The sequence below is a fragment of the Thalia democratica genome, chromosome 4, assembly GCF_965202585.1.
Source record: "Thalia democratica chromosome 4, ktThaDemo2.hap1.1, whole genome shotgun sequence".
Classification (NCBI taxonomy): domain Eukaryota; kingdom Metazoa; phylum Chordata; class Thaliacea; order Salpida; family Salpidae; genus Thalia; species Thalia democratica.
In genome coordinates this window covers 32,930,703-32,956,884 of record NC_139168.1, presented here as the reverse complement: position 1 = coordinate 32,956,884, position 26,182 = coordinate 32,930,703, and the positions used below count along the sequence as shown (strand labels likewise).

Sequence of the window (26,182 nt, the reverse complement as noted above, 5' to 3'; positions counted from 1 at the left end):
ATTCAATAAAAATCTATCTTCTCCTACGGTTTTTGATATAACTACCTCAAACTTTCAGGAAATGTTCCTTGATATATTTAGAAAATTCTGTCGGAAGGAATTTAAAAAAAAATTAAAAAAAAAAAATTTTTATAAAAAATAAACAAAAAAAACAGTTTTTTTTTTGTTTTTTTGTTATAAAATTTTTATTTTTTAGTTTTTTTAAATTCTGTTCCGACAGAATTTTCTAAATACTGCAAGGAACACTTCCTGAAAATTTGAGGTAGATATCTCAAAAAACGTAGGAGGAGATAGATTTTTAGTGATTTCAAGTTATTTGCCGTTTTAGTTTGCGCCTCCCATAAGGAACCTATTGTTGGCTCCGACTTTGACCGGCTATGTCTCAAAAAATATTTTGAATTTTTTAAATCTGTAAAAAGCATCTTGTAGCTTAGTAAAGACTGTATAAAATAAGATCAAAAACCAAAAAAGGGTGTTTACCCCCCCCTATGCCCTTAAACAGTTTTGAAATTAAGTTTGTTAAAAAACTATTTTTTTCTTTTAAGATATATTTTATAACTTAGTAAAAATTAGACAATAAAAGTTTTAAAAATAGCGTTTAAAAACTCTACAGTGAGATAGATTTTAGTCAAGTAGTTTTTGTTTGCATTTTTAGTTTGTGCATTTCATAAAAAAACCAATGAAACTTCCAAACTTTGATCCCATACATTTTAAAAATAATTTTAATTGTAAAATGTACAATAAATAATGACTAATAGCTTATTTATTTTTTAATAAAACTAAAAGATTGTGTTTTCCTTAAATAAACATTTTCGAAAATTATTTTGCTGTTGAAATTTATAAGTTTGTTTTGTTTTCTATTTTTGTATTTTAATCAGGATCTCTTTTTTTAAAACTAAGATAACTAAGATTATATTTCCCTAAAATAAATTTAATTATGTAAAACTGCAATAACAACTTATACTATTCCTTGTTTTAATAACACAAGATTAAATATTTTTTCAGCTAAGTTAAAAAAATGGCTGCTACAAATTCTAAAAAGCTTGTTGCAACAATTTTACAGTATGTGGAAAGCGAAATGAACAAAGCTGGTAATGCTGACAACAGAAAAGATTTAGAAAATGCTTTAACATCGTTGCAATCTGCCTGTAAAATTACTTCTACTGAAGTTCCTAATAATCAAAAGTCTCTTGAAGAATTATTTTTAATAGCATCCACTAAAACTGTTAGTAATGAATTTAGTAAAACTTCAAAAATTATCAGTATAAAACTTCCTTTATTTAAGGCCATAGGGGGGGGGGGGTAGGCCATGTTTTTTACAAGTTGATGTTATTTTATAGAGTTTTTACTAAGCTTCAAGTTGCTTTTTACCATTTTTAAAAATTCGAATTAGTTTTTGAGACATGACCGGCCAAAGTCGGGCCGCATAACAGGTTCCTTATGGGGAAGGAAAAACTAAAACGGCAAAAAAAGACTAATGCATTCAAAATCTATCTCCTCCTTCATTTTTTAAGCAATCTTCTTCAAACTTTCACAGTCTATTCTTTATACAATAACAAAAAAATTTATTTGTGACTTTAAAAAATTTCAAGTAAAAATACCTTTTTTTTGAAAAAAAAAAAAAATTTCATAAAAAATCACTTTTTTTTTTTGTCAGAAAATTTTTATTTTTCAAAATTATTAAAATTCACAAATAACGTTTTTTCTCATAATGTAAGGAACATTTCCTGAAAATTTGAAGAAGATTGCTTGAAAAATGAAGGAGAAGATAGATCTTAAAGCCCGTTTTTAAAAACTTGAGAAAAACGGCTTTAAAGTTTTGGTAAATTTTTTTATGTTTTTTTTTTGTAAAATTTTGGCATAAGTTTATGTAATCAACATCAATATATTAAAATGTTTTTTATTCAAATTTTTTTAAATGTTAAAATTTTATTAAAATTTTATTAGAGTTTTATTTAAATAAAGTAGAATAATTAGATGTTATGTTTAAAAAAAAAAAAAAAAACTGATTTTCTCTGCTTCGGTTGCTTCCGAAAAGATGTTTCCGACAAATCATAACCGGTCATAAAAAAAAAGTTACTTAATATTTTTAAAATCTAAAAAAAGCATCTGAAAGATTATGAAATTTACTATAATATAAGTCTATATGTTATTTTTGGTCAAAAAATGGCTTCTACCCCCCCTATGGCCTTAATAAACTCTTACCAAATATTAAATTAATATTTTTTAAAGTTTAAACTTGACCCAACGACTTAAAAAATATATAACTAGTAATTGGTTTACACATCATTTCATATATATGACATTTTTTTCAAAAGTTTTGTTGTTAAATGCATTTCTTAAACTAAATATTTTTAGTAAAATAAGCAACTAATACAAAATTGATCAGAAAGTTTGAGTTTTTATACTAAGAGTAACATATAAAACTTTTAAACAAACACAACACTCTCAAATATTTAATCAATCTTAATAAGTTTTAAATATTTTTCATCAGAGATATGCTATAAAACAGAGTAAAATACATTTAAATTTTGTTTGTACTCTATTCTGTTGCACATATCTGATAAAAATTAGTTGAATTTATTAATCATATAATTGTTTTATATGTGTTATAAAGTTTCAAACTTTGTGGATACCTATATTTACCTAATTAAAAAACTTGTATGTTAAAAAAAATATTGAAATTGGTAGTTTACATGAATAAAAAAACTTTTGAAATATAAAATAACATTTTCAATCAAGCTTAATTTTGATTAAAATATTTGTTTGTGCTTAAAATAAAGACATTCAACTTAAAAATGTAAAATAACTTATAAAACAAGTATTTGTTTTTGGCAATAGCATTCGAAAAGTAAGTGATTTGTTACTTTAAATTTTTTGTTTTGAAACAAGTTTTATTATATTTTTAAATTAAAAACAATTTATTTCTAAGCTAGAGATTGTTTAAATAAAATGTTAAAACTGTTGTTATATTTTTATTAGAGCACTGAAGTTTCAAAAAACAGGGAAACTAAATACAGAGATCTCTATAATATGTTAAAGAATCTAAATAGTTACAATGAGCAAATAGTGTCTGACAAATCTGTATCATGGCTAAAACAATCAGCAACCATTGCTCTTGAAGTAAGTTTAAATGTGAAAAAGTTTAACTTTCATTATTAGTATCATAAATATAGTTGTATCTAAAAACCTAATAGTATTGTTAAGGATAATTACTAGTTTCAAAAAAAAATCTATTTAGTTTTTATAGTAAAGAATATAAAAGTACAATAAATAGTGAGAAGAATTTAGTAAGAGGAATGTTTTGAAATACTAAACATGTTTTAATTTTTAATTCTTGCATGTCTATGGGATTATAAGCAAACATAGATTTAAATCAAGGTACACAACTCAGATGCTTTTTTGATAGTATTTATTTTTTAAGTGTATATCCAATTATGCAAAAAAAAAAACAATCATATTTTCTTTTAAGGGCATAGGGGGTGGGTAAATCACCTTTTTCACAATATAGTCTTATTTTATTGAGTTTTAGGTAAGATAAAAGTTGCCTTTTACAAATTTTAAAAACTCAAAATAATTTTGGAGATATAGTGGGTCGAAGTCAGAGACTACAATTTGTATTTTATGGGAGGCGAAACTAAAATGGCAAATAACTAGAAATCACTAAAAATCTATCTTCTGCTATGTTTTATGAGATAATTACTTCAAACTTTCAAAACTTCATAATTACTTCCTTGCAATATTTAAAAAATTTATTTTGTAACAAAATTGAGAAAAACAAGAATTTTATGACAAATAAACAAAAATAAAATAGTTTTTTTGTTTATTGTTTTTATAATTTTATAATTAAAAAAAAAATATTTCCAACAATTTTTTTTAAATATTGCAAAGAAATCTTCCTGAAAGTTTGGAGTAATTATCTCAAAAAACAAAGGAGTAGATAGATTTTTAGTGAAATAGTCTTCATTGCTTTTTTAGTTTCCGCCTCCCATAAGGAAACTGTTATAGTCTCCGACTTTAACCGGTTATATCTCAATTTTTTTTAATTTATAAAATCTGTGAAAAGCAACTTGTAGCTTAATTAAAACTAATAAAATAAGATCAAACTATGAAAAAAGTGATTTACCTCCTTATGCCCTTAATTGTTTTATGGCTGTTTCTAATTTTAAATGATATTTGTATAAGTTACTTTATTAATTTAATTACTTTATGTGTTTTAATTTAAAAATGTTTGTTGTGTATGGTGTATAAATAGTTTTTGTAGTTTTGTTTTTATTCTACCACCTAATTCTAATGGAATAAATTATCACCTGCTATCAGCCGAAATTGGCTATGTGTGCTCACAAATTAAATCGTGTACTAATACACAGAAGCTTAATATCACTAATGTAAAAAATTGATAAATAACAATAAACTTACAGTATTAAAAATCAAAAAATAAAACTTTTTATTTTCTGGTTTCTTTATCTATTTGGTTTTTTTTAGTGTTTTTTGTTCTTTTAGTCGATTGTAGATAGAAAATACCTTCTATTTGTTATTTTTATTTTCAAGAGTTACCCTTTTACCACCAGTGCTGATATTTAAGCTCTGTCAGCAAGTGGGACATGCTGTACAGCAGAGGCTCATGGCCCACCATCAGTACCTGACCAAGTCAACAAAGCCTGTACCGCCTGAGGGTAGAAAACACAGTAGTGAGATTAGTATGCACCAACACCTTCTTGTTGGTGATGTTTCCTAACAACTCTAGGATGTTACAGAAGCATTGTAAGTGGAAGATGCTAATTTTCTGATCTGCACACTCTACAAGGTCCATGTTTTGCTACAGGCACAATATTTGTTTGTCAAATGCTTAACTTTGTTTATCTTAAACTTATGCAGCCATTCAACAAAAAATTACTAAATCTTTACTGATCTATCAATTTATTTTATGTTTAATTATGTTTTTGACACAATATTGAGTTAAGTGGATTTACTTTTATGTCTTTGCTGTTGGTTTTGATTGTTGGTGGAATATGTTTTTAGTTATAAAGGTAATCCATTGTTAGCAGATTTTATGTATGGTGAAGTAAAATACAACATTATGAACATTATTATGCATACAATAAAGAAGAGAAAGCGTTTATTGTAAACAAGCTGTTGAACTCATCTACCTGACTGTTCTACTGTATAAGATTATCTCAAGCCGATCATTTTTTACTAATACTGCTTACCACTTTGCACCCACTAAAGAAAGTAAACTGTGGTGGAACAACACCTTTTTAATTGCTGGCTGCTTAGCTGAAGGCAAGTGGTGGTTGTAACAACACAAATAAACCCTGGCGCCCATCCATTTGTAAAGCTAAATTAAACTTGGAAGCAGTGACTCACAGTGGACTGAAAAAGAGGCTGACCATGATTTTTTTTACTTGCTAGAAAATAAAATTAATTAAAGTAAAACTTATCTAAAGTTATGTAAAGCTCGGCTTGTTTTTTTCAAAAATGGTAATGATTGTTTTCTGCTTAAGTATTTCAACAGTTAAAGTTGTTAGGTAGTCAGTTTTTAAAACTTTTATTTCGAAAATTAATTAAGTTCTTTTCTAATTTTTCAAATAAAAGCTTTCAAAAATAATGAAAGTAAAACCAAAAATTACTTACACTTTGTTAAAATTTCTATGATATATTGTTCAACAAAAAATAAAACACGTTATTTAAAACTTGAAATTTTTTAATTTTTAATAACTTAAATAAATAAACATAAAAAAAAAGATATTGCTTATAAAAACCTATAAAAAAAGTTTTGTTCCACAAATTCTGGTTTTATGATTTTTTGTAGATTCTCTGTTTATATGTGCTCTAGCCTGATAAAATTTCAGTTGAGGTTTTCTAGTGGCTTTTTGAGTTATTTGACCCTAAATATACCTTTAGATTGCCCTAAAAACACCTTCAAATAGTTTAAAAAGTAGCAATAATAAAAAAAAAAAGTATTCAAAAATTTGAGTTGTCATATGAATCTAGTTATATTTTTATTGGAACTGTGCCATATCAGATAGAAAACAAAAAAAAAGGACATATAAGTATTTCAAACATTTTTGAATAGTTGTTGCAAGCTTGAATTTTTATGTAAAATTGAAAAGTACTTTTGATAATTTTTGAAGATGAACTTAAGAAAATTGGCTGCATTTTAACTTACATATTTTCTGAAATACCTTAAGCAGAAAAGAAACAAAACTAGTTAAAAAAAATACCGAGTTCTATTAAACAATATTCTCTCCCTTTAAACTTCTGTTTACGAAAGAAGTCAACTATTGATTCAACCCTATTGCGTGACTGTTGCTTTCCGTGTGGTATCTTTGCAAATATCCTGTGAATCTGGAGTGACGTCTCAAGCACATGGTCAGGGTAAAAAATTAAGATTTTAGTTGTTACCCATGAAGCAAAATTCTACTATCCACAGTGAGAAGAAACTCAACGGAACAGACATGCTTATACAGCTGAGATCGTCATTGTCAAAGAAGCTGTCAAAATGACAATGAAAATAGTGTCAAACCTCCTATGCTGCTCCAATTACTGCTTTTTGATGGGATTTTTAAAATCTTCTTGAAGTATTGAAGTGTAAGTCTAATGAGTTCCCGCTACCCCAGTGTTTAAAATAAATCCTTGTCTACTTTTACCTTAGGGTTTACTCCTAAAGCGTAACACTAACAAAAAGCATCCACAAAAAGTAGAGGTAAGCAAAATTTTTACTGAGCTGGTGCCAAATCAGCTTCAACCTATAAGGGCTTGTGAATTCTAATAAAATTCAACTAGAATTTAGGATTTTTTTTATACAACAGTTTTAACTAATGTACACCCTTTACAACTTATTCTTGTAGTAGAACGTGTTGTTTTTCAACTTAAGAGCATTTAAATTTAAATACACTAAGCATCTACTAGCTTTTAAAGCATAAAAATAGTGTTATAAGTTACATCATTTTAAAGTTTTAAAAGTATCTATATTTTTTATGAAAAAAATTATAACATACAAAATTAATAAGTACTAGTATCTAAATATCTTTTTGATCTAAACAACGATCTTTTCATAAACATTTTGCTAAGTTAAAGTTTTCTTATTGTAAAAAAAATACTTGTACAATAATATTTAAAAAAAAATCAGTACATCTAGTTAAGCATTTTTTGATAAGTATAAGTAATTATTTTATATATTCTTTGTTTTTATTCTAAAAAATTTAGCTGAGCTTAATCCTAATCTTTAAAGTCAAACTATTTTATAGTAAATAGTTTTGTTTTAAATAAATCACTATTCTTTGACAGACATACGAGCCAGTAAAGTTAAGAAATTTGGCAAGTGGAGTTTTTCACAAGACTTGCGAACAAGCTTCCAAAATTCCAGGCTGTTCCAGAGAGATTGCTAACACTGTGCTCCCAACCATTGTAGACACCATTTTATCTTCTAAAAAAACAGTTAGTTTTTACGAGCTAACGTAAGCTACCACATTAATTTTTTTTTTAATTTTTGATTTATAGTTTTTGAGTTTTATAATTTAAAGAAATAGTATCATCATATAAAAAATTGGAAAAAAATCTGAAACAGTTTTTGAGTTTTAATAATATTGTAACTTTTTTATAAGTTTAAGCTTAGACTATTTCAGTTAAAAAACGTATACGAATAACGTTCTAACTTATTAATAGTTTTTGGTAAATGATATACAGAAGTTTGTTATGAAAATTTTTGTAATGCGGTTAGTTGATATATGTAACAAAATCATGTTTTATGGTAGTTTAATAATAAATTAGTTTTCAAATTGACACTTAAAATTTAAAAATCCTTTTTTGTTTACAGGTTGACGAGCCTATATTGTTAATTTTAAAATCAATTGTTGATGTGTTTCCCAAGTGTGCCGAATTCAAAATAAAAAGAGGAAAACTGTGTAAACTTCTGCACAATTTCATTTGCTGTTATGATCAAAAACTTCAAGATATTTCTATAAGGTATTGTGTATACTTTTTTATTAATTTTTATGTTTTAGTGTTCCAAAAAACATTTTAAGCGTTTAATCATACCAATCATTTGTATGTGAACAAGAAAACATCATTTAGAATAGTTCCGTTTCAACTGAGAATATTAATAAACTCACATCAATACTTAATATTTATATAATGACATAAAATAAGTTTTTAATCTATTCTCCAGAAAATTATATACACCAGAAAAGAATTCATTAAACGGGAATAAGGAGATACTATCAAAGTGTCACGACCGTTAAATTTCAACGTTTATCATTAAAAAATAACCAATAGATTAGTAGATAATATGTACTTGTTTTAACATTGAGCGTATTATTAGCATATGGAGCAAGTTGCCGGTGATAGGCAGCGGCGGCGGCCACGACGACCAGGTTTTTGTGGAAGCGTGGAACGGTCAGCTGGTCGAAGCGGTCAACGCGCTCGAGTACTGCGTGGAGTTTGTAGTCGACGAGGACTACGGTTTGTTGACACTTTTTACTGTTGCAATTTGCTACTTAAAATGTGTGTTTTGAATAAGTAGTGTTATCGGATTAATTGTCAACAATCGCTGTTCATAAAATGTTAATTATATTACCTTGAAAAAATTTCGAATAATGAGCTGTTCTTTAAATCTAAATCTTGTTGTAAAAACAGACTCGTACACATATATTTCTAACTCATTTAAAGTAGAAAACCAGCTTAATAGTTTGCACGAAATTTAGTGACTGTTTACTATAAACATTTTTCAATGCACATTGTATTGCAACAGACGGGCTTGATTCTATTTACGGCTCAACGACTCTTCACCTCAGCAAAATTTCCGATTCAGAGCCGCAAGCTTCTCGCGATATTATACAAAGGTGATTTTTTTAAAAGTTTATTTTTAAAAGGTTACTACGAAGAGATTGTATTTAGAAAGTTAAAAAATATCAAGTTTTAAGAATTAAGTTGTTATTTTTACAAATTTTCATATCTTCTGTATCTATTTTCTCAAATAATGATTAAGAAAATAAAGTTATTGTAACGTCTTTAAACTTACACAAAAAAAAAACCTTCAATATTTTTTTAGGCATCTTATTCCGAGTTTAAATATTTTCGTGCACTAAAAAAGTTTATTTTCAAATTTAGAACGACCACATTGTAGCTTGTATTATGAAAATAAATTTTAAATAAACCAGGTACATATCTGTGTGCAAGTGTATTTGTGCGCTCTTTGACGTTGACTTGGAATCAAGCGTGCAAATCCCGTTCAAAAGAATGATTGACCTCATAAACAAGCTGATTACGTTTTTTGACAGAAACGGGGTTGGTTTATTTTTATTTTGAATTACATGCGGTTACATGGAAATTTAAGTTCCGACAATTCAAATTCTTAAAAAAAATATTTAAGAGATCATATCTTAAAAAGTAATATATATTTGAAAAAGTGCAAATACGTATGTAGGTCTTATTAAATATCTACAAGCATTTTTTTCATTTTAGCAAAGTTTTAAAAATTTCTTGAGATATTTAAAATCTGCTGAAAATTAATGTGTTCTAAAACTTATTTAAGTTATATCAGAAAAAAAAATGCGAAAAATAAAAAATGGTTTGTAGGTATTAATTGGCCTACGTATGTGTTTTTTTTTTCAAATATACATTACTTTTTGAGTTGTGACCCTTTTTTTAAACAATTTAAATTGTCATGTACCCATTTATATTCTAGTCTTATTTGTTGTTCGGAAAACAAATACTCACTTTTTACCAATTAAATTTTTCAGCCACAAACTCAAACGGTGCTTGCGAGGAAGAGGTACTTCACAGAAATGGAATTGAGCACAGTAAAGCTGTTACGTCACATTGCCAACGGGTTAGTGCGTTTAAAAAATTAAAACACGATTCGAAGTGTTTTATGTTTTACTAACAGAGTATATAATTATGTTTTAGCATGCCGAAAACGGAATACGACTTTGTGAAGTATTTTCTTCATCGCGGGCTGGGAATGATAAAAGACGCCAAGTTTAACAAATCCAGCAAAGTTAGATGTGAATACTACGAATTCGTTTCTCTGTGGTTGAGAGTTAGTTATCTTTATACTACTTTTTGTTAATCACTTAAACGTGGATCAAATGATATTTATAATTAAATTACTTAAATACAAATGTTAGTTAGTACTAGGCTGACGTGAATAAAATATGTATACAAATTTAGTTTATGACATTATCTTTTTTTTTAATATACATAATGTTTTTATAATTTAAATTATAAAAAAATAGTCGTAGTTTATTTTAGGTTTTATCACTATTTTTTCTCAATAAATTTGAGCAAACTACGTTTATCAGTGTTAATACTAAATCAGGCTAAGTTGGTTTTTTTGGAACTAAAAGCAAAACGTCAGATTTTGTCAGTTCAAGTGCTTAAAAGTTTGTGAATCTTTTAAAAATTATAAATTCTTTTTATTGAGTAGATTAGTATATTGTGAATTTTTTTCCAATTGTCAATTGATATTGTAGTACTATTGGCAAAATGTAAGAATTTATCAGTACAACTGCTTGTAGATTTTTGGGATCCTAAAAGTAATTTGAGGATCAATTTGTTTTTTAAAAAATATTAAAATGTGAATTTATGTTTTAATTAATAAGCATTTGGTCTTTTTATCCTTAGTTCTACTTAATCAAAGCTTCATTGGCAAAATGCCATGATTTGTCGGTACAAATGCTAGAAAATTTCTGAATTTCAGAAATTAGTTTTTAAAAAAGTTTGTCTTAACTTGAATATATTATTAAAATATTAAAACAAGCATTATGTTTTTGTAGCCCAGTACACTATCTGAATTAGCACCCTGAAAGTATAATTTTTAATATTTTTGTAGCGGTAAAGTTCAAGTTGAGACAACTCAGAATGTTATGATATTTTTAAGAGACCATATATAATAAAATGATTTGAAATTTAAACTTTAAAAGTGTACTGTAAGTTTCTATTCATAGTAGACTATGTCATTACAACTAAACTGAAAGGCTACGTAGTTTCATCTAATTATAAACCCAATTTGGCGACGCCCAACAAATATTAGGAAAAAGTCAGTCTAAAAAAATTAGTTCCAGTCCTAAAATTGCAAAACTTAGCGTACTAACCCTGTTTGGTAATTTGTAACAAGTTGTTGTTATTTCGAAGTAAAAACATTCGTTTCCAATTTTTAACTTTTCATTTTATTGATGAATTTATTTCCAAAAAAGCATTATAAAGCATTTGCAGAAATTTTTTCGACATGATGTGTTTGTATTTGTAAATGGTCGAAATCAAAGTGATGTAAAACAAATGTTTTGATAATAATAAAACAACTTTTATAAACTTTTTAAATATTAAAAAGAAAATATTTGCAACATGTTTAGAAGTTGAAGTTCAAAATTACAAATTGAATAATATTACAAAATGCAAACCCAGTTTTTATTTTATTATTGGTTTCAGTAGGTAAAGATCAACCTTTTGAAACATAACAGTAAAAAAGTACAACAGAATATTTAAACAACTTATTATTACGTTAAAGCAGTGGTCGTCAAGCTAATCAAATTCTGTGTACACCAAGTTGCAAAAAATAATATCGGTGCACCCCAAGATCTAATTTGAATAAGCGCCGCTAGTGGTGGGACTACATAAACTTTTTTATTAGTGCATTTCTCCTTAAAAGTCATAAATCAATTTGTATTTACATGCAAACCATTTACGACTGAAGCTAAAACTTTTTATTTGATCTTTTTTTTAATTGACTTCTTTATTTGTTTTACTTTATTTTTACAATTATATTTTAGTTATGTGGCTTTGTCTTACATACTTATTAATTGAACACTTCTCCGCAATTACTACAAAAATCCCCACTTCAGTATTCTTTAAATACTTTATTAATTACATATTAACTACATACTTAATCTAACTCTATGTATTTTTTTTGTTATCTCAAAATTTCGTGTACCCTAAAAATTTCGTGCACCCCACAAAAAGTTTCTTGTACACCTTGTGTGCGCCAGTGTACACCTTGACGACCACTAGTAAACATGAATGTTCAAAAAAAATTCAAGCAGAAATTTTTCGCTCCCAGTTTTTTAGTGACGTCATTAAAGTTTTCAAAGAGTTAAACTTGAGAATTTTGTATAAATAAGCATAAATTTTTATCATGTAAAAGAATTATTCTTAAAGGTGTATGGCAAGTTATTTGACGCCAGCTTCATAGACTGGTAATATATAAACTATAACCTGTATGTTCGAAACCATTTCACTTCTAGTAGTTTAAAATAAGCTTTCTTAATTAAAACGATATTTAAGCACATTTAGTTAGATATTTTAAATAGAATATTCTTAGTAAACTTTAAACATCACAATGTTTAGATTTAAGGCATCTAGTCATACATATACGCTTTCTAAAAATAATAAATTAACAAAAAGATTACAAATTAAATATAAGGAACTTAACAAAACTTATTTTATGTGTTTAATCGATAATTTTGTGAGTAGGTTTATTGAACAAAAATAAAACGAAAATATACTTAGAAAACACTTTGGTCCAAGGATCTGGGTGCACGAAAAGACCTCCCGGTCATTGTGATAATTAACATTGTATTTTATTTTGTCATAGTATGTATAAATTATGTCATACTAATGGATCAAGTTAGTTGATCAAACATGTTAAAAAGAGTTTTTTTAATATAACATTCAAGTTATACATAGTACAAATCATAAATGCTAAACGTGCTTTTAGCTGTAATGACAACAAATGTTATAAAATTTTTTATAATGTTTATAATAGGTAGTTAAAAAATTGTTAATATCTAATTTGGTTTTTACATCTTTAATATCATATGAAAAAAGAAACTATTTGATATATTTGATCTACTGAATTGTATAAAAAAATATATTTTATAATAATAAACTTTGTTTTTGTCATAACAAAGCATTAAGTCTTGCCAGATTTTCTATTGTTGATTGTTGATTTTCTATTAAAACAAAATATTAATTTAAATTATATTTAAAATACAAGTAGTTTGATAACTGTTTTCAATGAAACAAGTATGTAAAAGTTAAGAAAAACAGTTTCGAAAAGTACTCAATTTGTTAATTAATAATGGTCTACTTTTCAAAGGTAGACCGGTCAAAAATGCACGAAGTGACTTTTGCACAAAGAGTTATGTTTCAAAAATAAAAACAAAAGTTAATAAAAAAAAAAGAATAAAGAATGTAACCAACCAAGGGTCATGGTTAAGGGTAACAGTAGTAGTAAAAAAAAATTTTAATAAGAAAAAAAGGTAAGCATTAGGAGTAACAGTGATAGTAAAAAAATGAAAGAAAAAAACGACCAAGAGTAAGGGTCAGGGGTATCAGTAAAACTTAAAAAAAAAGAAAATATACATTAAAAATAAGAGAAAAAAAAGTTTCAAACTGAACAAAAGTTTCCTCGTGCAAAAGTCACACCGCGCAAAAGTGTCATTCGTACATTTTGACACCTACCCTTTCGTTGTTTTTACTGTTAAATTACAACGAACTCGTTTTATATTCTATTTAACTATTAATTATTATTAACCTCCTTAAAAATGTAGAAAGGGAACCACTTATTTCTAACCCGCGATCAAATCCCACCGGATTAAATCCACTTCGGTCAAATCCGAGAACTGCTTACCTACCAAGGGTAAGGGTTAGGGGTAACAGTGATAGCAAAAAGTATATAACTAATAAGTATATATAAAACAAAAAAATGGAATAAATAAAGAAAAGTAAATAAAAAGTTTTGAATTGGAATTGTGCGCGGGTGGAAATTGTCAGTATACCATATAGAAAATGTGCTAAAAATTTATATTATTAGTAGGCTACGCAGTTAAAACTATTCTAGTAGGTTACGTTGTTTTATCTGGTTACAACTTGGCGCCTAACAACAAAAATTAGGTAGAATTTCAGTTTAAATTGCAAAATTTTGCGTACAAACCCCGGTTTGTTAATAATTTTATTTTAGTTTTTGAGTAAATTTAATTTTTACAGGAAAAAGGCAGGTGGAGCAATTTCGTCAAAAACGAGCAGTGCCAAGATGAAAAAACAATATATCAAATATTGGTTGAAGATATAAAATCTACTGGGCAAAATACGTCTATTGTTCGTTGTTGATTTTTGTTAACTACACAAATGTTGTAAAAAAGTAGTTAAATCTTTTTAAATTTTTTAGGAATTTATTTATCTTAGTTTAGGTCTTCACTACTATTTGTTAAAACTCTTTTAGTTAAAATACTTTTATAATGATAAATGCTTGTGTTACACTCTATTTATTTAATTGTTGCTTTCGATAAAGTATTTTTTATATACAAACTACAGGGTTGCCACACACTCATGGAATTCAGGGAAACTCAAGGAATTTTCAAGTTATAGAAAATCTAAGGGAATTTTGATTCTTTTTTTTTTAACTCAGGGAAACTCAAGGCAGTTTTGGTTTTTTCTATAAATTTAAATTAAAAATATCTCAGGAATTTTTTTCTGGATCTAGAATGAGATTTAGTTAATCTAGTTTCAATGTTTTATACAAAAAAGTTAGTTTTATTTATTTTTAAGTGCTTATTTAGAAATTTTTTAGCCTTGCGGCTAGTTCTTCAATATTCTTAGAATAAACATTGTGATTTTTTAATAAATAATAAAATTTTTAAGAATTTGAAAAAAAACTTAGGGAAACACAGGGAAGTTTAAGGTTACTCAGGGAAGTTTCTGGTCACTCAGGGAAGGTTTTTTGACTCAAAGAGTGGCAACCCTAAAACTAAGTTTATTGAAAAGGTAACAAATATTTTTTTGTTCACTATTGTGCTTTACAGCTCAACTTATCCGGTCTGTAAGTAACTTGCTCTGGTAGCAGCGCTCTTTCTGTGCCGGCATAACGGCTTGATTATTTCTCATTAATATTATTTATCATACCAACTTCTCACGCAGGTTTTAGACGCGGAGGTTTCGAAGAAGAACCGAAACAACGGCAACAACAGAAGCAAGAAGAAGAGGACCCCGCTGATGGTCGACACGAGAAACACCACCACCAGCTGTTTGTACGATGAGAGATCTCAGGTTGAACTGTGCGAGAAGGCTCTGAAAGGTAGTTGGATGCAATGCGTGCTTTTGTTGTTTTTGATTGTTCAGAAAGCCGTTTCCCAAGCGTAGTAGATATTAAAACTTTAGGTTTGATATGTTTTCATCTGCAAAGCAGTAAAGTCTAAACAGCTTCTTAGTTAAATTTTATTATCAGGAATTTAAAAACACAACTTTTCTTCTGTTAGAAAAAAAAACAAAAAACAGTGTGGCAACGCACTACAAGTTATGATAATACTAAAATTTAAGAAATTTATCTATTTGTGTAGTTAATTTCTAGGAACAGTATTATAGATGTTTCATTAGTTGTAAATAATGGCGAGTTCGGTTTTAAATCGTACACCCTATAAAAACTATGTGAAGAAAAGCAAATAGAATAAACAACAAATAAAACTGTTTAAATGTGGACAAAAAAATTGTAACAGCTTCGCAAATGATCTTAAGATAACTACTAAAAAATATTAAATAATTTGACAATATTTACTTTTAAGATCTTATTTACTTTTAAGTTAACGAAAAACTAAAAAAAACCAATCGAACAAGAGAAGTGAGCATAATTTTCTTCGGTGAAAATGTTAGTTTATGTAACAGTATACTATTTATTATTTATCTGCTAAATAGTTTGCATTTGTACACACTTTTTCAATTGATTACTACTTCAACCAAAGTAATTTAAGAAAACTTGACTACCACCTGCTAACTGTAAGTGAATAATATATTCTTGCTGACCACATCCTGGGCACCTGAAAATTTTTTCTACTTTAACGTGTGTCCTTTTTGGATCTTGTGTAATTTTTTATTAAACAGTTGCTGTTGATGTTGTTTACACATACGGATTGGAACATGACGAGAAACGAGCTCTTCAGAACACAGTTGTTGATTTGGTGAGGAAGCTGCTTATAGAAGACGATTCAACGGTTCTGTATCTCAAGTCAGTTTCAAAATATTGAGCATACACAACAGGGTGGCTGCAGTACTGTTTTGTTTTTTTTCACTTATTTAATTTTAGAAAATTAAAAACAGCAGTACAGTGCTATCAATTAAATCCTATGTCTGAACCAATTCCCTAAAGTTTTAAAACCTAACCCTGAAATCTAACCCACTTTACCCAAAGATATAATAAATAGTAAGTTTGATTGATTAAATTAAGGTTGAAAATCGCTTAAACTTCAAATAACTAGATATCAAGTTTTAGCCAACTAAATTCGAGTAGCAATACTGCAGCCAGCAGGTTCATAACTATTACACTCGGAAATTTTTTTTTGTTGCAAAAACAAAATTTAAAACTTTTAAACTTTGTTTGACAATTACAAAATATCAAGCATTTTAAACCACAACTTTCATTTACTTCTTTCGACGCAGGAACGAAAGCCTCAGGAAGGGCTTGTACGAGCTGCTGGAAGCCGTCTGCTTCCAGGAGAAGGTTCCCGCGCACCTGCAGTCTTCCGCGTACAACCTGATGCAGTTCGCGCGCAACAACGACGTCAGCACCGACGTCAAGAGCTTCTTGCAAAAGTCCTTGTTCAAGATGTCGGCGTTGCAGAGGACCACCATCATAAGGGAGGCGTTCAGCTACACAAAGTAAGCGTTTTTATTGAAATGTTAACTTATTGATTTGTTCGAAGTTTCATCGTTCTTTTACTTTTTAAAACAATTATTAAGTCTTTTAAAAATTTCAATTGAAAAAAAAACTTCTTTAACTTAATTAATGTTTGGGTAAGTTTTCACTGAAAAGAAAAAGTTATACAGGAGTTACATTGTTGTGAAATAAAACAAAAAAGTTTTTTAAGATGTTCAAGATCTAAAGTTTGTTAATCATATTGCAGCACCAAAGCAGATGATTCCGAGCCAGAGGACGAACAAATTCTCAGCGACTATGAGCCTGAATTGGAAAACTTATCCACGGTTGAAGCTATCAATGAAGAAAATGTTGAGATGAAAAATGATTGTTCGGACAGTGAGTGTGTTGTCAATGGGAAAGTTGACATGGTTGTTGAGCAAGATGAAGACACTGTAAAAGATGTTTCAATTGCATCATTAAATGTGAAAGGTATTTAGTTGTTTCATAATGAAAAAACAGCTACAAATTAAGATATTTTTTGTTTAGGTTTTGTTAACAGGTACTAATATAAACACAATTTTTTGCCCTGAATGGCTCTTTAGTTGTAATTTATGATTGAAAAAAAAACAAATAAAAATAATGTAATATAAGTAATAAATAAAACGAGGCGCTCAAAATTAGGAAAAAAGTTGTTAATTTTATGAGTAAATTAATAAAAGTTTTTTAAGATGGTTTGTATGTATTGTTTAAAGTTTTTGAATCTAAAAAAAAATTAAAAACATTCTGGATTACAACCATATTTTAATACTATTTTAGTTAATATTAAATAGTCTAAAGTTTGATATATTTTTCCATTCAGTTAACGATTTCTAGCTATTTTTTAGTATCTTGTTTTGTCTTATATATAACATCTTCCATTTATTTATTAATTAGCATTTTAAAGATCAGATTGTAAGGGAAGAGCATTACAAGGCGAAGCATTGTTTTTTTTAACTATTAATAAAATATTAATACTTTTTCTCCTTATAACTGTATAAGTTTATAACTTTAATTGTTTATTTTGATTGAAATAATTTTTTTCTGTAACAAATAACACAGTATAACTTATGTTTTTCACTTTTTATAAAAAATATATTTTTGATACCAACCAACTTATTTTACACAGGCTCAAATATTTTAAACAATGACTAACATAAATTTTTTAATAAATATAAATTTCACTTTAAAGTTATAAATTGAGCATGATAATTTTATAAAAAATGCAACTTTTATTTTATGAACTATAAGTATTATATGAACGTTGCTTTTATTAAGCAGTTAGGTGTTTCAACGTTTTGGTATTAAATTTTCAATTTATTATGTATAAAATCACAGCTCAAGAGAACTTTGACAATAATCAGGACCAAAAAGATAACAAAGAAGAAAGTACTGCGTTAGAGAACGACATTGAAAAAGTTCCTGTAGAATCACGTAAGTTATTTTTACAACTTCACAAAATATTATTATAGTTAAGCCAATTTTCTGTCAATTTTTGATATTTTTCATATAGATTGTTAATTTTAAGTTTATAAAAACAGCGCGATTGCATATTGTTAATATCGCATGTGAAGTTAGTGAGAAAATTACTGAAAAAAGAAAATCGTTTGAAGAAAATAAGAATGAGCCTAGCCCAAAGAAAAGCAAAGTTGAAGAAGAAACTAACAATGTATTATCGGTTTGTTTTAATATTAACTGTTATTTTAAGTTGTAAGATCACTTTTGGATTATTTAGTAAAATGTTATTTTAAACCTTTAAACAATTTATATATCGATCAGGAATTCCCAATTTTTTTTTTTTCAAATTGCCCTCTTTTAACAAATTTAAAAGGCTATCGCCCCCTCCAACAAGACTACCATTTAAGACATCCATGACTTTTTTGCTCTTCATCTGCAACTCAAGAATATCTAGTGTAAGTTTTAAAATCGACCCCCCCTTTCGCCCCTTTACTAATTATTGCCCCCAACTTACTAAAATCGCCCCCAGTGGGGCGGTACCGCCCACTTTTAGAAACCCTGGTATTGATTGTATGTAGCTAAAGTAAATTGGTTGCATTTGTTTAACATTAATGCTTAAACATATTTTAAAAATCCTTTCATTAAAATTATTTATAATTGTTTTTCATTTGAATAACGATAAAAATCACTAATTGTAAAATCATAGCATAAGTATCTTGAATTTGCAGATATTGTGTTATTGTTTAGATATATTAATTGTTTTTAAATGTTGTAAGCATATTTTAAAATTAAAATCTTCATGAAGTTTTTTTATACATACTTCAGTTAAATAAAATGACAATATAAATATAATAAAACTGTTTTGCTAGGAATCCGATGATGAAGACACTAACAATGTGATCTCAGATTTCATAAAGGCCAACCAGTAACTAGTTAAATTTTTACAATGTGTCCAAATAGCAAATTGTATTTTAGTTAATGTTTAAAAGCTAACAGTGTTTTTTTTTTTGAAAAGTCTTTAGTAGGCTAATAAGACATTTTATCAGTCTTATTTTTTCTTTTTTGTTATAGGAAATTAAAAAATTAAGAAATCGCTAGAATATTACAAAAAAAATATTTTGTCATCTCTTTTTTTTTTATATAGTATTTTAAGACTTGTTAAAATAATACGTGCTATTTAAAATAAATAGAGTTGTTCTTGCTATTTTTAAGATGATAAATTTTAAGTTTTGATAATTTATTGTAACTTTTTTTTAAAGTATTTCGATTAGTTAGTATTACCAGTAAAGTTAAATATCATATATATATGAAACATAGTTTTAAGACTCCACTTATTAATAGTTTACGTAGATGTACTACAACATAAATATCAATTAATAGTACAAACTTAAGTCTAGCAGCTAATGCAATAGTTTATAAACACTACTCATACTATAAATAAAAAAAAATGTATAATATCAACTAAATGTAGTCTTACGATATAGGGTTAATTAAAAAATGATACTTTGTAATTTTAACTACAAGTCGTTTATTTCTAACTCGGCCAATTTCAAACTGACTATTTTGAAATATACTCATATTTAATTTTAAGATTTATATTAGAAAATTTATAGGTTTTGGGTTGATCTTATTGATACAAACATACACTTTTTGCAAAATAAACGCTTTGTCTGAGCTTAATTCGTTTTGGAAATCTGTACAGTATGTACTTATTAGTACAGTATAGAAGTATATATGTATAATTAATACTTAGTATAGAATTAAGTAAAAGGTCTAAATGTGATACGGCAGTCTATCACTCTAATGAGAAAATTTTTGTGATCTGAATCTACTTCATTTAAAAATTAAAAAAGCATTTCTTAAGTCTAATAACAAAAAAACAAATTTTAAAAATGTGATATTAGTAAATATAAATAAACCAAAATTATCAATACAAAAAAAAAGAAAACAAACATTATTCTCCTTGATATATTTCAATTATACTATTGATTTGTAGTATTTCAATTTATTAAAACAATACAGTTTGGTTGTTTAAAATTGGAAGTAATACTTAAAGCAAGCAAAATACAAACTATGATTAAACCTAAATAAAATCGACTCTCAACAAAATTATAATCAGGGTTGCCACTTTACCTGGAAAAACCTGAAATTTGACAGTTCAGGGAAAAAAAACCTGGTGTTTAAGAAATTTTGTAAAAACCTGGAATTTTCACATGTTTTGTAGTAAAATTTCAATTTGACTCAAAAATTCTATCATATAAATAAAAATCTTTTGTCATCATTAATTTTTTTTTTATTAAAAAAAATATTTTAAGTGGCTTTACAGTATCTTTTCAATGTTTTTATACTACTTTGCACAGTTTCTTACCATAAACTTGACTTTAAACTAAAAATAGACCCAAAAATGTGTTCTTTTAAAAATTGGAAAACCTGGAACAATTTTTGAAAAAACGAGTGGCGACCCTGTATAATAGTGCGGAGATACCAATTTAATATGTTGAACCATAATTTTGCTTAGTTGTTATTATTTGCTTAAGTCTAATTTACAAAATGAAATAGCAGGTTACTGTAGCTTTATATTTTAGTTTTAAAATTGTTAAATTAAAAGTAACAGCAAACACAAAAACTTAGTAAGTATGCAACTGAATACATATTCAAAAGAGACTACTAAGATTTTCATATTACACGCATATACTAAGTTAAAGTACTAAGTAGTACTTTGATTTTTTATTCGTTAAATATATTAAGAATATCCTGCTTCTTTAATCACATACTATGATAAAATTATGTTTTATGGTAATAAAGTTTTACTAGTTTTAAAAAATCATTGAAAGGGTAAGTGTTATCCGCACCTTTTAATGTTCCAATATTTTAGCAAACTATGACAAGTATTTTGAGTTTTTCTCTTAGTAATAGTTTTTTATTGCTCTTATTAAAAACTAAACTTTATAAATTACCTATTTTATTACTTATTGTATGTAGCTAACAAATATAAGCCAATCTAAATTAATTTACGTTGAAATCAATTTGTGAATGTTCTATTCAGAACGTATTTTAAAAACGCTACTACCTTTACTTTACTTATAGTTTGTAACTTGAAGGAAGTTTTGAGCTTGTAGTATGCAGAAAATTTTTTCCAGTCTAGTAACATACGTAAGTTACCGCAAAGACCACTGAAATAAGCAATCAGAATTACTTAAACGAAATATGATTACATATATTTAGGGTTGGCAGTTTTTTTGGGTGACAGGCAAGATTTACCGGAAGAAAATTTTTCGCTCGCCTTAGTCTGTATTATTTACTATTGTATTACTTACTATAAAGTTTGTAATTCTTTAAGAAAATTTTTCGCTCGCCTTAGTCTGTATTATTTACTATTGTATTACTTACTATAAAGTTTGTAATTCTTAAAAAAAATGAAATAGATTTCTTAATGTTTTTATTGTGAAAAAAGTTCCAATGAAAGCAAGCTGACTTTTTTCTTTGAAAAAAATCAACATAATCCTAAAATAGTCTAAAAAATATAGAAAAGCAACACTTATTGCAATAAAAGCAACTTAAGCTATTTAACAATCTTTCTTACAAACACCAAATACATAGTTGTTTGACATGCATGTAAGTGTTCTTTAACAAGCATTAGACTACAATGCACAACCATTAACAACAGTCAAAGGAAATCGATTGTCACAACAACTGTTGGAGATGAATGTGCGGTACAGTCTAGGGTAAAATTTTAAGTTAGTATACTTTTACGAGTTGATTTACTTTTAATGACTATCTCATGTAGTAAAAAATACTAAAAAATTTTTGTATTCGATCTAAAATTTATCATAAGTATGAGTAACATATGTTTGTTTTGTTAGAACTTATTAAAGTTGATAAAAGTAAGGAAGTAAATGTGTTAACTACTAATTCAGATTTTTACAAACTCTAATGTTCTAATTTTACAGAAGGTATTAAATAAAATATTTGATGACTTTAAGAAAAACCTTACATCGTAAATGAGGATACTTAACATAATGATTGGAAAATGTTTTACCGTTTTCTATTATTATTACATTTGTTAAAAAAGTAGTTTAGTGTTTAACTATTGAGATATTTCACAAAACAAGAAATTATCCATGAAAAGTCTTTTGTTCATATATCATAATATTTTACAAGCATCTTACCTTTCATAAAATGAAATTGACGTAGTTTATGAAAGAAGTTTAAACAATAGTATTTTTATAATAATGAAAATTCTAATTGAAACTATTACATACATGTTTAACGTTTCGTTTTGTATGCTGTTTCTACATAACATATAAGTAGAATATTTTACAAAACATGTTCGTACTTCTTACTTGTGGATCCCATTAGACTCGCAAGTGAATTTGTATTAGAGCAGAGCTATTCTTTATATTTGTAGCTTTTGCGCATAATTTTTAAAGATAAGGCACACGACAAAAGTGTAGGAACATATTACGTTAATAAAAACCAGATTTAATGTGTTTCGAATTAGTAATTTCAACAACTTATAGCAAACTAAATACATTTAGGCTGTTAATTTGTTCTAGCATTATAAAATTTGGATTAACAACAACAAACTAAATATTTTAAAGCATTAAATTAGTAAATATACTAGATAGTTAAATTTTAGGTTTTAATAATAAATTGGAACTGTATGTTAATATAAAGAAGTTCAAGATTAAATGTTTATTCGTATAAAATATAGATATGCAACAAATAAATATCATAACTAGAATTCAAAAAAATATTAGACTTGACACATCACTAAAAAAATTAGTTTCAGATTAGTCTATAATATAAAATTAAAACAGTGAAGTAGTTTTGATTAAATGTTTTATTAATGAATAAAGTAAGTATAGTTTTCTGACGATTAAAGTAACATATATAAAACTTTTTATAAGAAGTTTAAAAAAAAAATGCTATTGTAATTATAAAATAACTTAAAACAAAACTAATACATATATAAAATGGAGCTGAATTAAATTGAAGTTTACTTAGCAGTTATTAATTGTAAAACAAAAAACAAAATTTATTAGTCCATGTAGTTTTTTTAAAGTTTTAAAATCACTGATGCTGATTAGATTAAAATATTCGAGATTAATTATTATTTTTATTGAAGAAAATTAACTTATAAAGATTTTAAATTTTTGCAGTTTTTGATAGGCTTCAAAAGTTAACTAAAATATAAAAAACAAACAAATTATTAAAAGAAGACTTAATCATTTAACCTTTTAAGTTAATTTTTCAATATTATTGTATTTTATATTTTTTGAACTTTTATTTACAGGGGTTAAATTTACACTTATGTTTTTTTAATCGGACGTTAATAAACGATCTAATTTTAATTTTGGCACATTTTATTGTATAAAACTTGAACTTTATTTTAATTAGATAATTTTTTGAACCTAATTCACTTTAAGTAATCTACTTCATTTGATAAATAATGTGTCTTTACTTTTCAATTCTAGAAATAGGATAGTTTGTTTGTAAAGTCTTATATAAAATTTTATTAAGAATGTTAAATAAAATTTCAACCGGATAAATATTCAAATTTATTATAAATATCTTAAGTTTTTGTTTAAAATTCAGCATAACAATGAAAGTGTTCTTAAATTATAAACACATTAACTCAAACAGGTTAAAACATTCTGTTATAATTAAATTTCAAGTGCATCATAAGTTGTAAATACTATAAAAATAATTAAACATATGAACTGGAATTGAAAACTAAAAAGAACAGTTGAACAAAATCAAGTATCATCTTTTGGTAAGTAAACTATAGAAAATTAAATAATAGACTTCCCAAAATTAAGTATTTTAACAAATAAGAACATGCCTAATATAAAAAAATATTCAAATAAACTAAATCAGAAACTCTTAATTGTGTAATTTTGTATATAAGTTTTCACTAGGTTAGTTGAAGAAATACAGGTTTTTTTTCATTAACCGGCTACTTATTTTATAAACTATCCAAATAATAGGCAAACAGTCTTCGAGTCCTTAAAAGAAATTAGAAAACATGTAAGAGTTATTTTTTTTTTACAAATAAACTCGGGCTTACTAATCGTATCATATAATAAGCGTGAAATGCAAAATTAAAAATGTCTAATTGTATGAAAATCATAACAGAGTCAATACAATCGTTGTAAAAGCTCAATTAAAAGCATTAAATTTTTGATCATAAACCGAATTATATCGAAACTTTATACTTTTTTAAATAAAATCTTATTTTCAAAAAAATTTCAACGCTTTTCATTCAATGTTGGTTTTAAGTTTAAAATCTTTTAATTATACAAAATGTCACGTAACTATTTCTAAATATAATTTGGTTGAGTTGTTACAGCTGTAAATGTTTTTTTTGGGAAACTGTTTTTACATTTCGATTTTTTTAAAGTTTGTATTTCAGTCTATAAAATACACAGTTTAAATCAGGAAAGATAAAATAAATTACTTTAAAATAAAGATAAAAACAAATTAGTTGCTTTTCTTATGACCACTTTTAGATAATATCATTAAGTTCATTTTTTAAAAGTTAACAACGCTTTTAAAACAGTTTAAAGTATTGTGTAAGTAGTTAATAAACTTTGATGAATTTCATGAAAACAAACAATAAATTTTACGGGTAGTTTTAGAAAAATAATTAGACCTTAATAGTTTTTCATAGGTTTTATTTTGACCATGAGTTTATTCTAAAACTTCAAAAGAGGTTGTATTTAAATTATAGGTAAAATTAGAGGAAAAAATAGTCACCAATATACTTAAAACTAAAACATTTTAAGTATAAAGCCGTAGTTTCTAAAATTAGTTGTTTTTAATAGAGATAAGTAGTTTAAAAAACCTTTAATATTAAACTAAAAAAAATTAAACTTGTAATTAAACTATAAAAACATTGGAGTTTTCATTTTATCGAAATCGATCTTTTCTACATTAAAATAAAAGTTGTACAATAATCATCCTTTAGTTACATGTAATATAAATTTTTAAGAAACAGTCACTAAATAAACCGATTCACAAAGTTCACCTTTGTCCTTTTAGAACAATTTAGTAATGTGGTTATATTTAACACAGAAACTACTTCTAGTTTTTACACCAAAAGGAATATAAAAATTAGGTGGCCTTTAACGTATTACTGACTTTATCTTTTACAACCGTTTTACTCATTGTAAGTGGCAATAAATGTTGAAAGCTTTGAATAATATTGCTTACGATTTTTTTTTCTATTTCCGTAAAATTTATTGTTTGTTTTTTTTTAATTTATAAAAGTTTATTAACTACTTAAATGTTATTTCAAATGTATAAAAAAAGTTATAGATGTTTTTATTTTAGCATAAAATAAAGTATTTAAATAGTAAGCTAAATAACTGTTCCATTTAAACTTAAGTTTTTTTTTTTGTTTTTTTGAGGAAATAAAAGAAAAAAATCTTCTTTTTATCTTTGCAAATCTTGCTTTCTTTCTATTATTGTAGTTAAAACTTGGAAATATATTCGAAATAAAAAGAAAGTTTAAAATAGATGAAAATTTATTGTTGTTAATATCATTATTGTTAAAATTATTATAGTTTTTTATCTCTTTTTCTTATTTAAAGCATAAATTTTACAGTATTTATCTTCATACTTTATAAAAGTTAAGTTCAGTAATTGTAAAAACCGCTTCTTTAAAATTCTTAAAAAAAAAAATTACAATAGTTTATTTAACTATTCAAATGTAGACTTGTTTTTACTGTTCACGTTAGATTATTAAATAAAATAAAAATTTCCTTTTTAACAAAAACACTTATAAAAAATTTTTTTTTGTAAAAAATTTCAGCGTATTTTACTTTCTTTAAAGAAGTTGTAACCTATAATTCAAGTATTCACACGTTTATTATTAGTGTTGTTTATCTACTTTTAAAAGTTAATTTAAAGTTGTATATATAATTTTTAGTTTATATGTTACTAAATAAAATTCATAGTACAATATTAAACACAAAGTTCAGTTAATTTTCGTTTAGTTTTATTTTCTTTCATTTTTCTTTGTGTTTAAATGATTGTTCATTACTAAAGATTTAGATA

The 26,182-nt window shown here is 26.2% G+C and overlaps 1 protein-coding gene across 1 annotated transcript; it reads left to right on the top strand.

Annotated features, from left to right (window-relative positions):
* The first annotated feature begins 1,010 nt into the window (after positions 1-1,010).
* On the top strand, positions 1,011-19,319 carry LOC145834666 (uncharacterized). The gene is made up of 17 exons (XM_082942153.1): positions 1,011-1,225; positions 2,983-3,123; positions 7,291-7,440; positions 7,820-7,968; positions 8,324-8,463; positions 8,753-8,843; positions 9,162-9,288; positions 9,744-9,832; positions 9,910-10,042; positions 13,987-14,097; positions 14,917-15,073; positions 15,874-15,997; positions 16,429-16,647; positions 16,893-17,116; positions 18,002-18,097; positions 18,205-18,341; positions 18,991-19,319. Exons 1-17 carry the CDS (start codon positions 1,019-1,021, stop codon positions 19,048-19,050), a joined length of 2,355 nt encoding a protein of 784 aa, XP_082798279.1. The 5' UTR covers positions 1,011-1,018; the 3' UTR covers positions 19,051-19,319.
* Positions 19,320-26,182: the final 6,863 nt, after the last annotated feature.

Bases quoted from the DNA above. Each gene is read 5' to 3' on its own strand.
- LOC145834666 (XM_082942153.1), top strand. From the start codon at position 1,019: ATGGCTGCTACAAATTCTAAAAAGCTTGTTGCAACAATTTTACAGTAT. The intron at 8,464-8,752 runs GTTTGTTGACAC...GTATTGCAACAG, and splicing joins TGTAGTCGACGAGGACTACG to ACGGGCTTGATTCTATTTAC. The intron at 18,098-18,204 runs GTAAGTTATTTT...TTATAAAAACAG, and splicing joins AAAAGTTCCTGTAGAATCAC to CGCGATTGCATATTGTTAAT.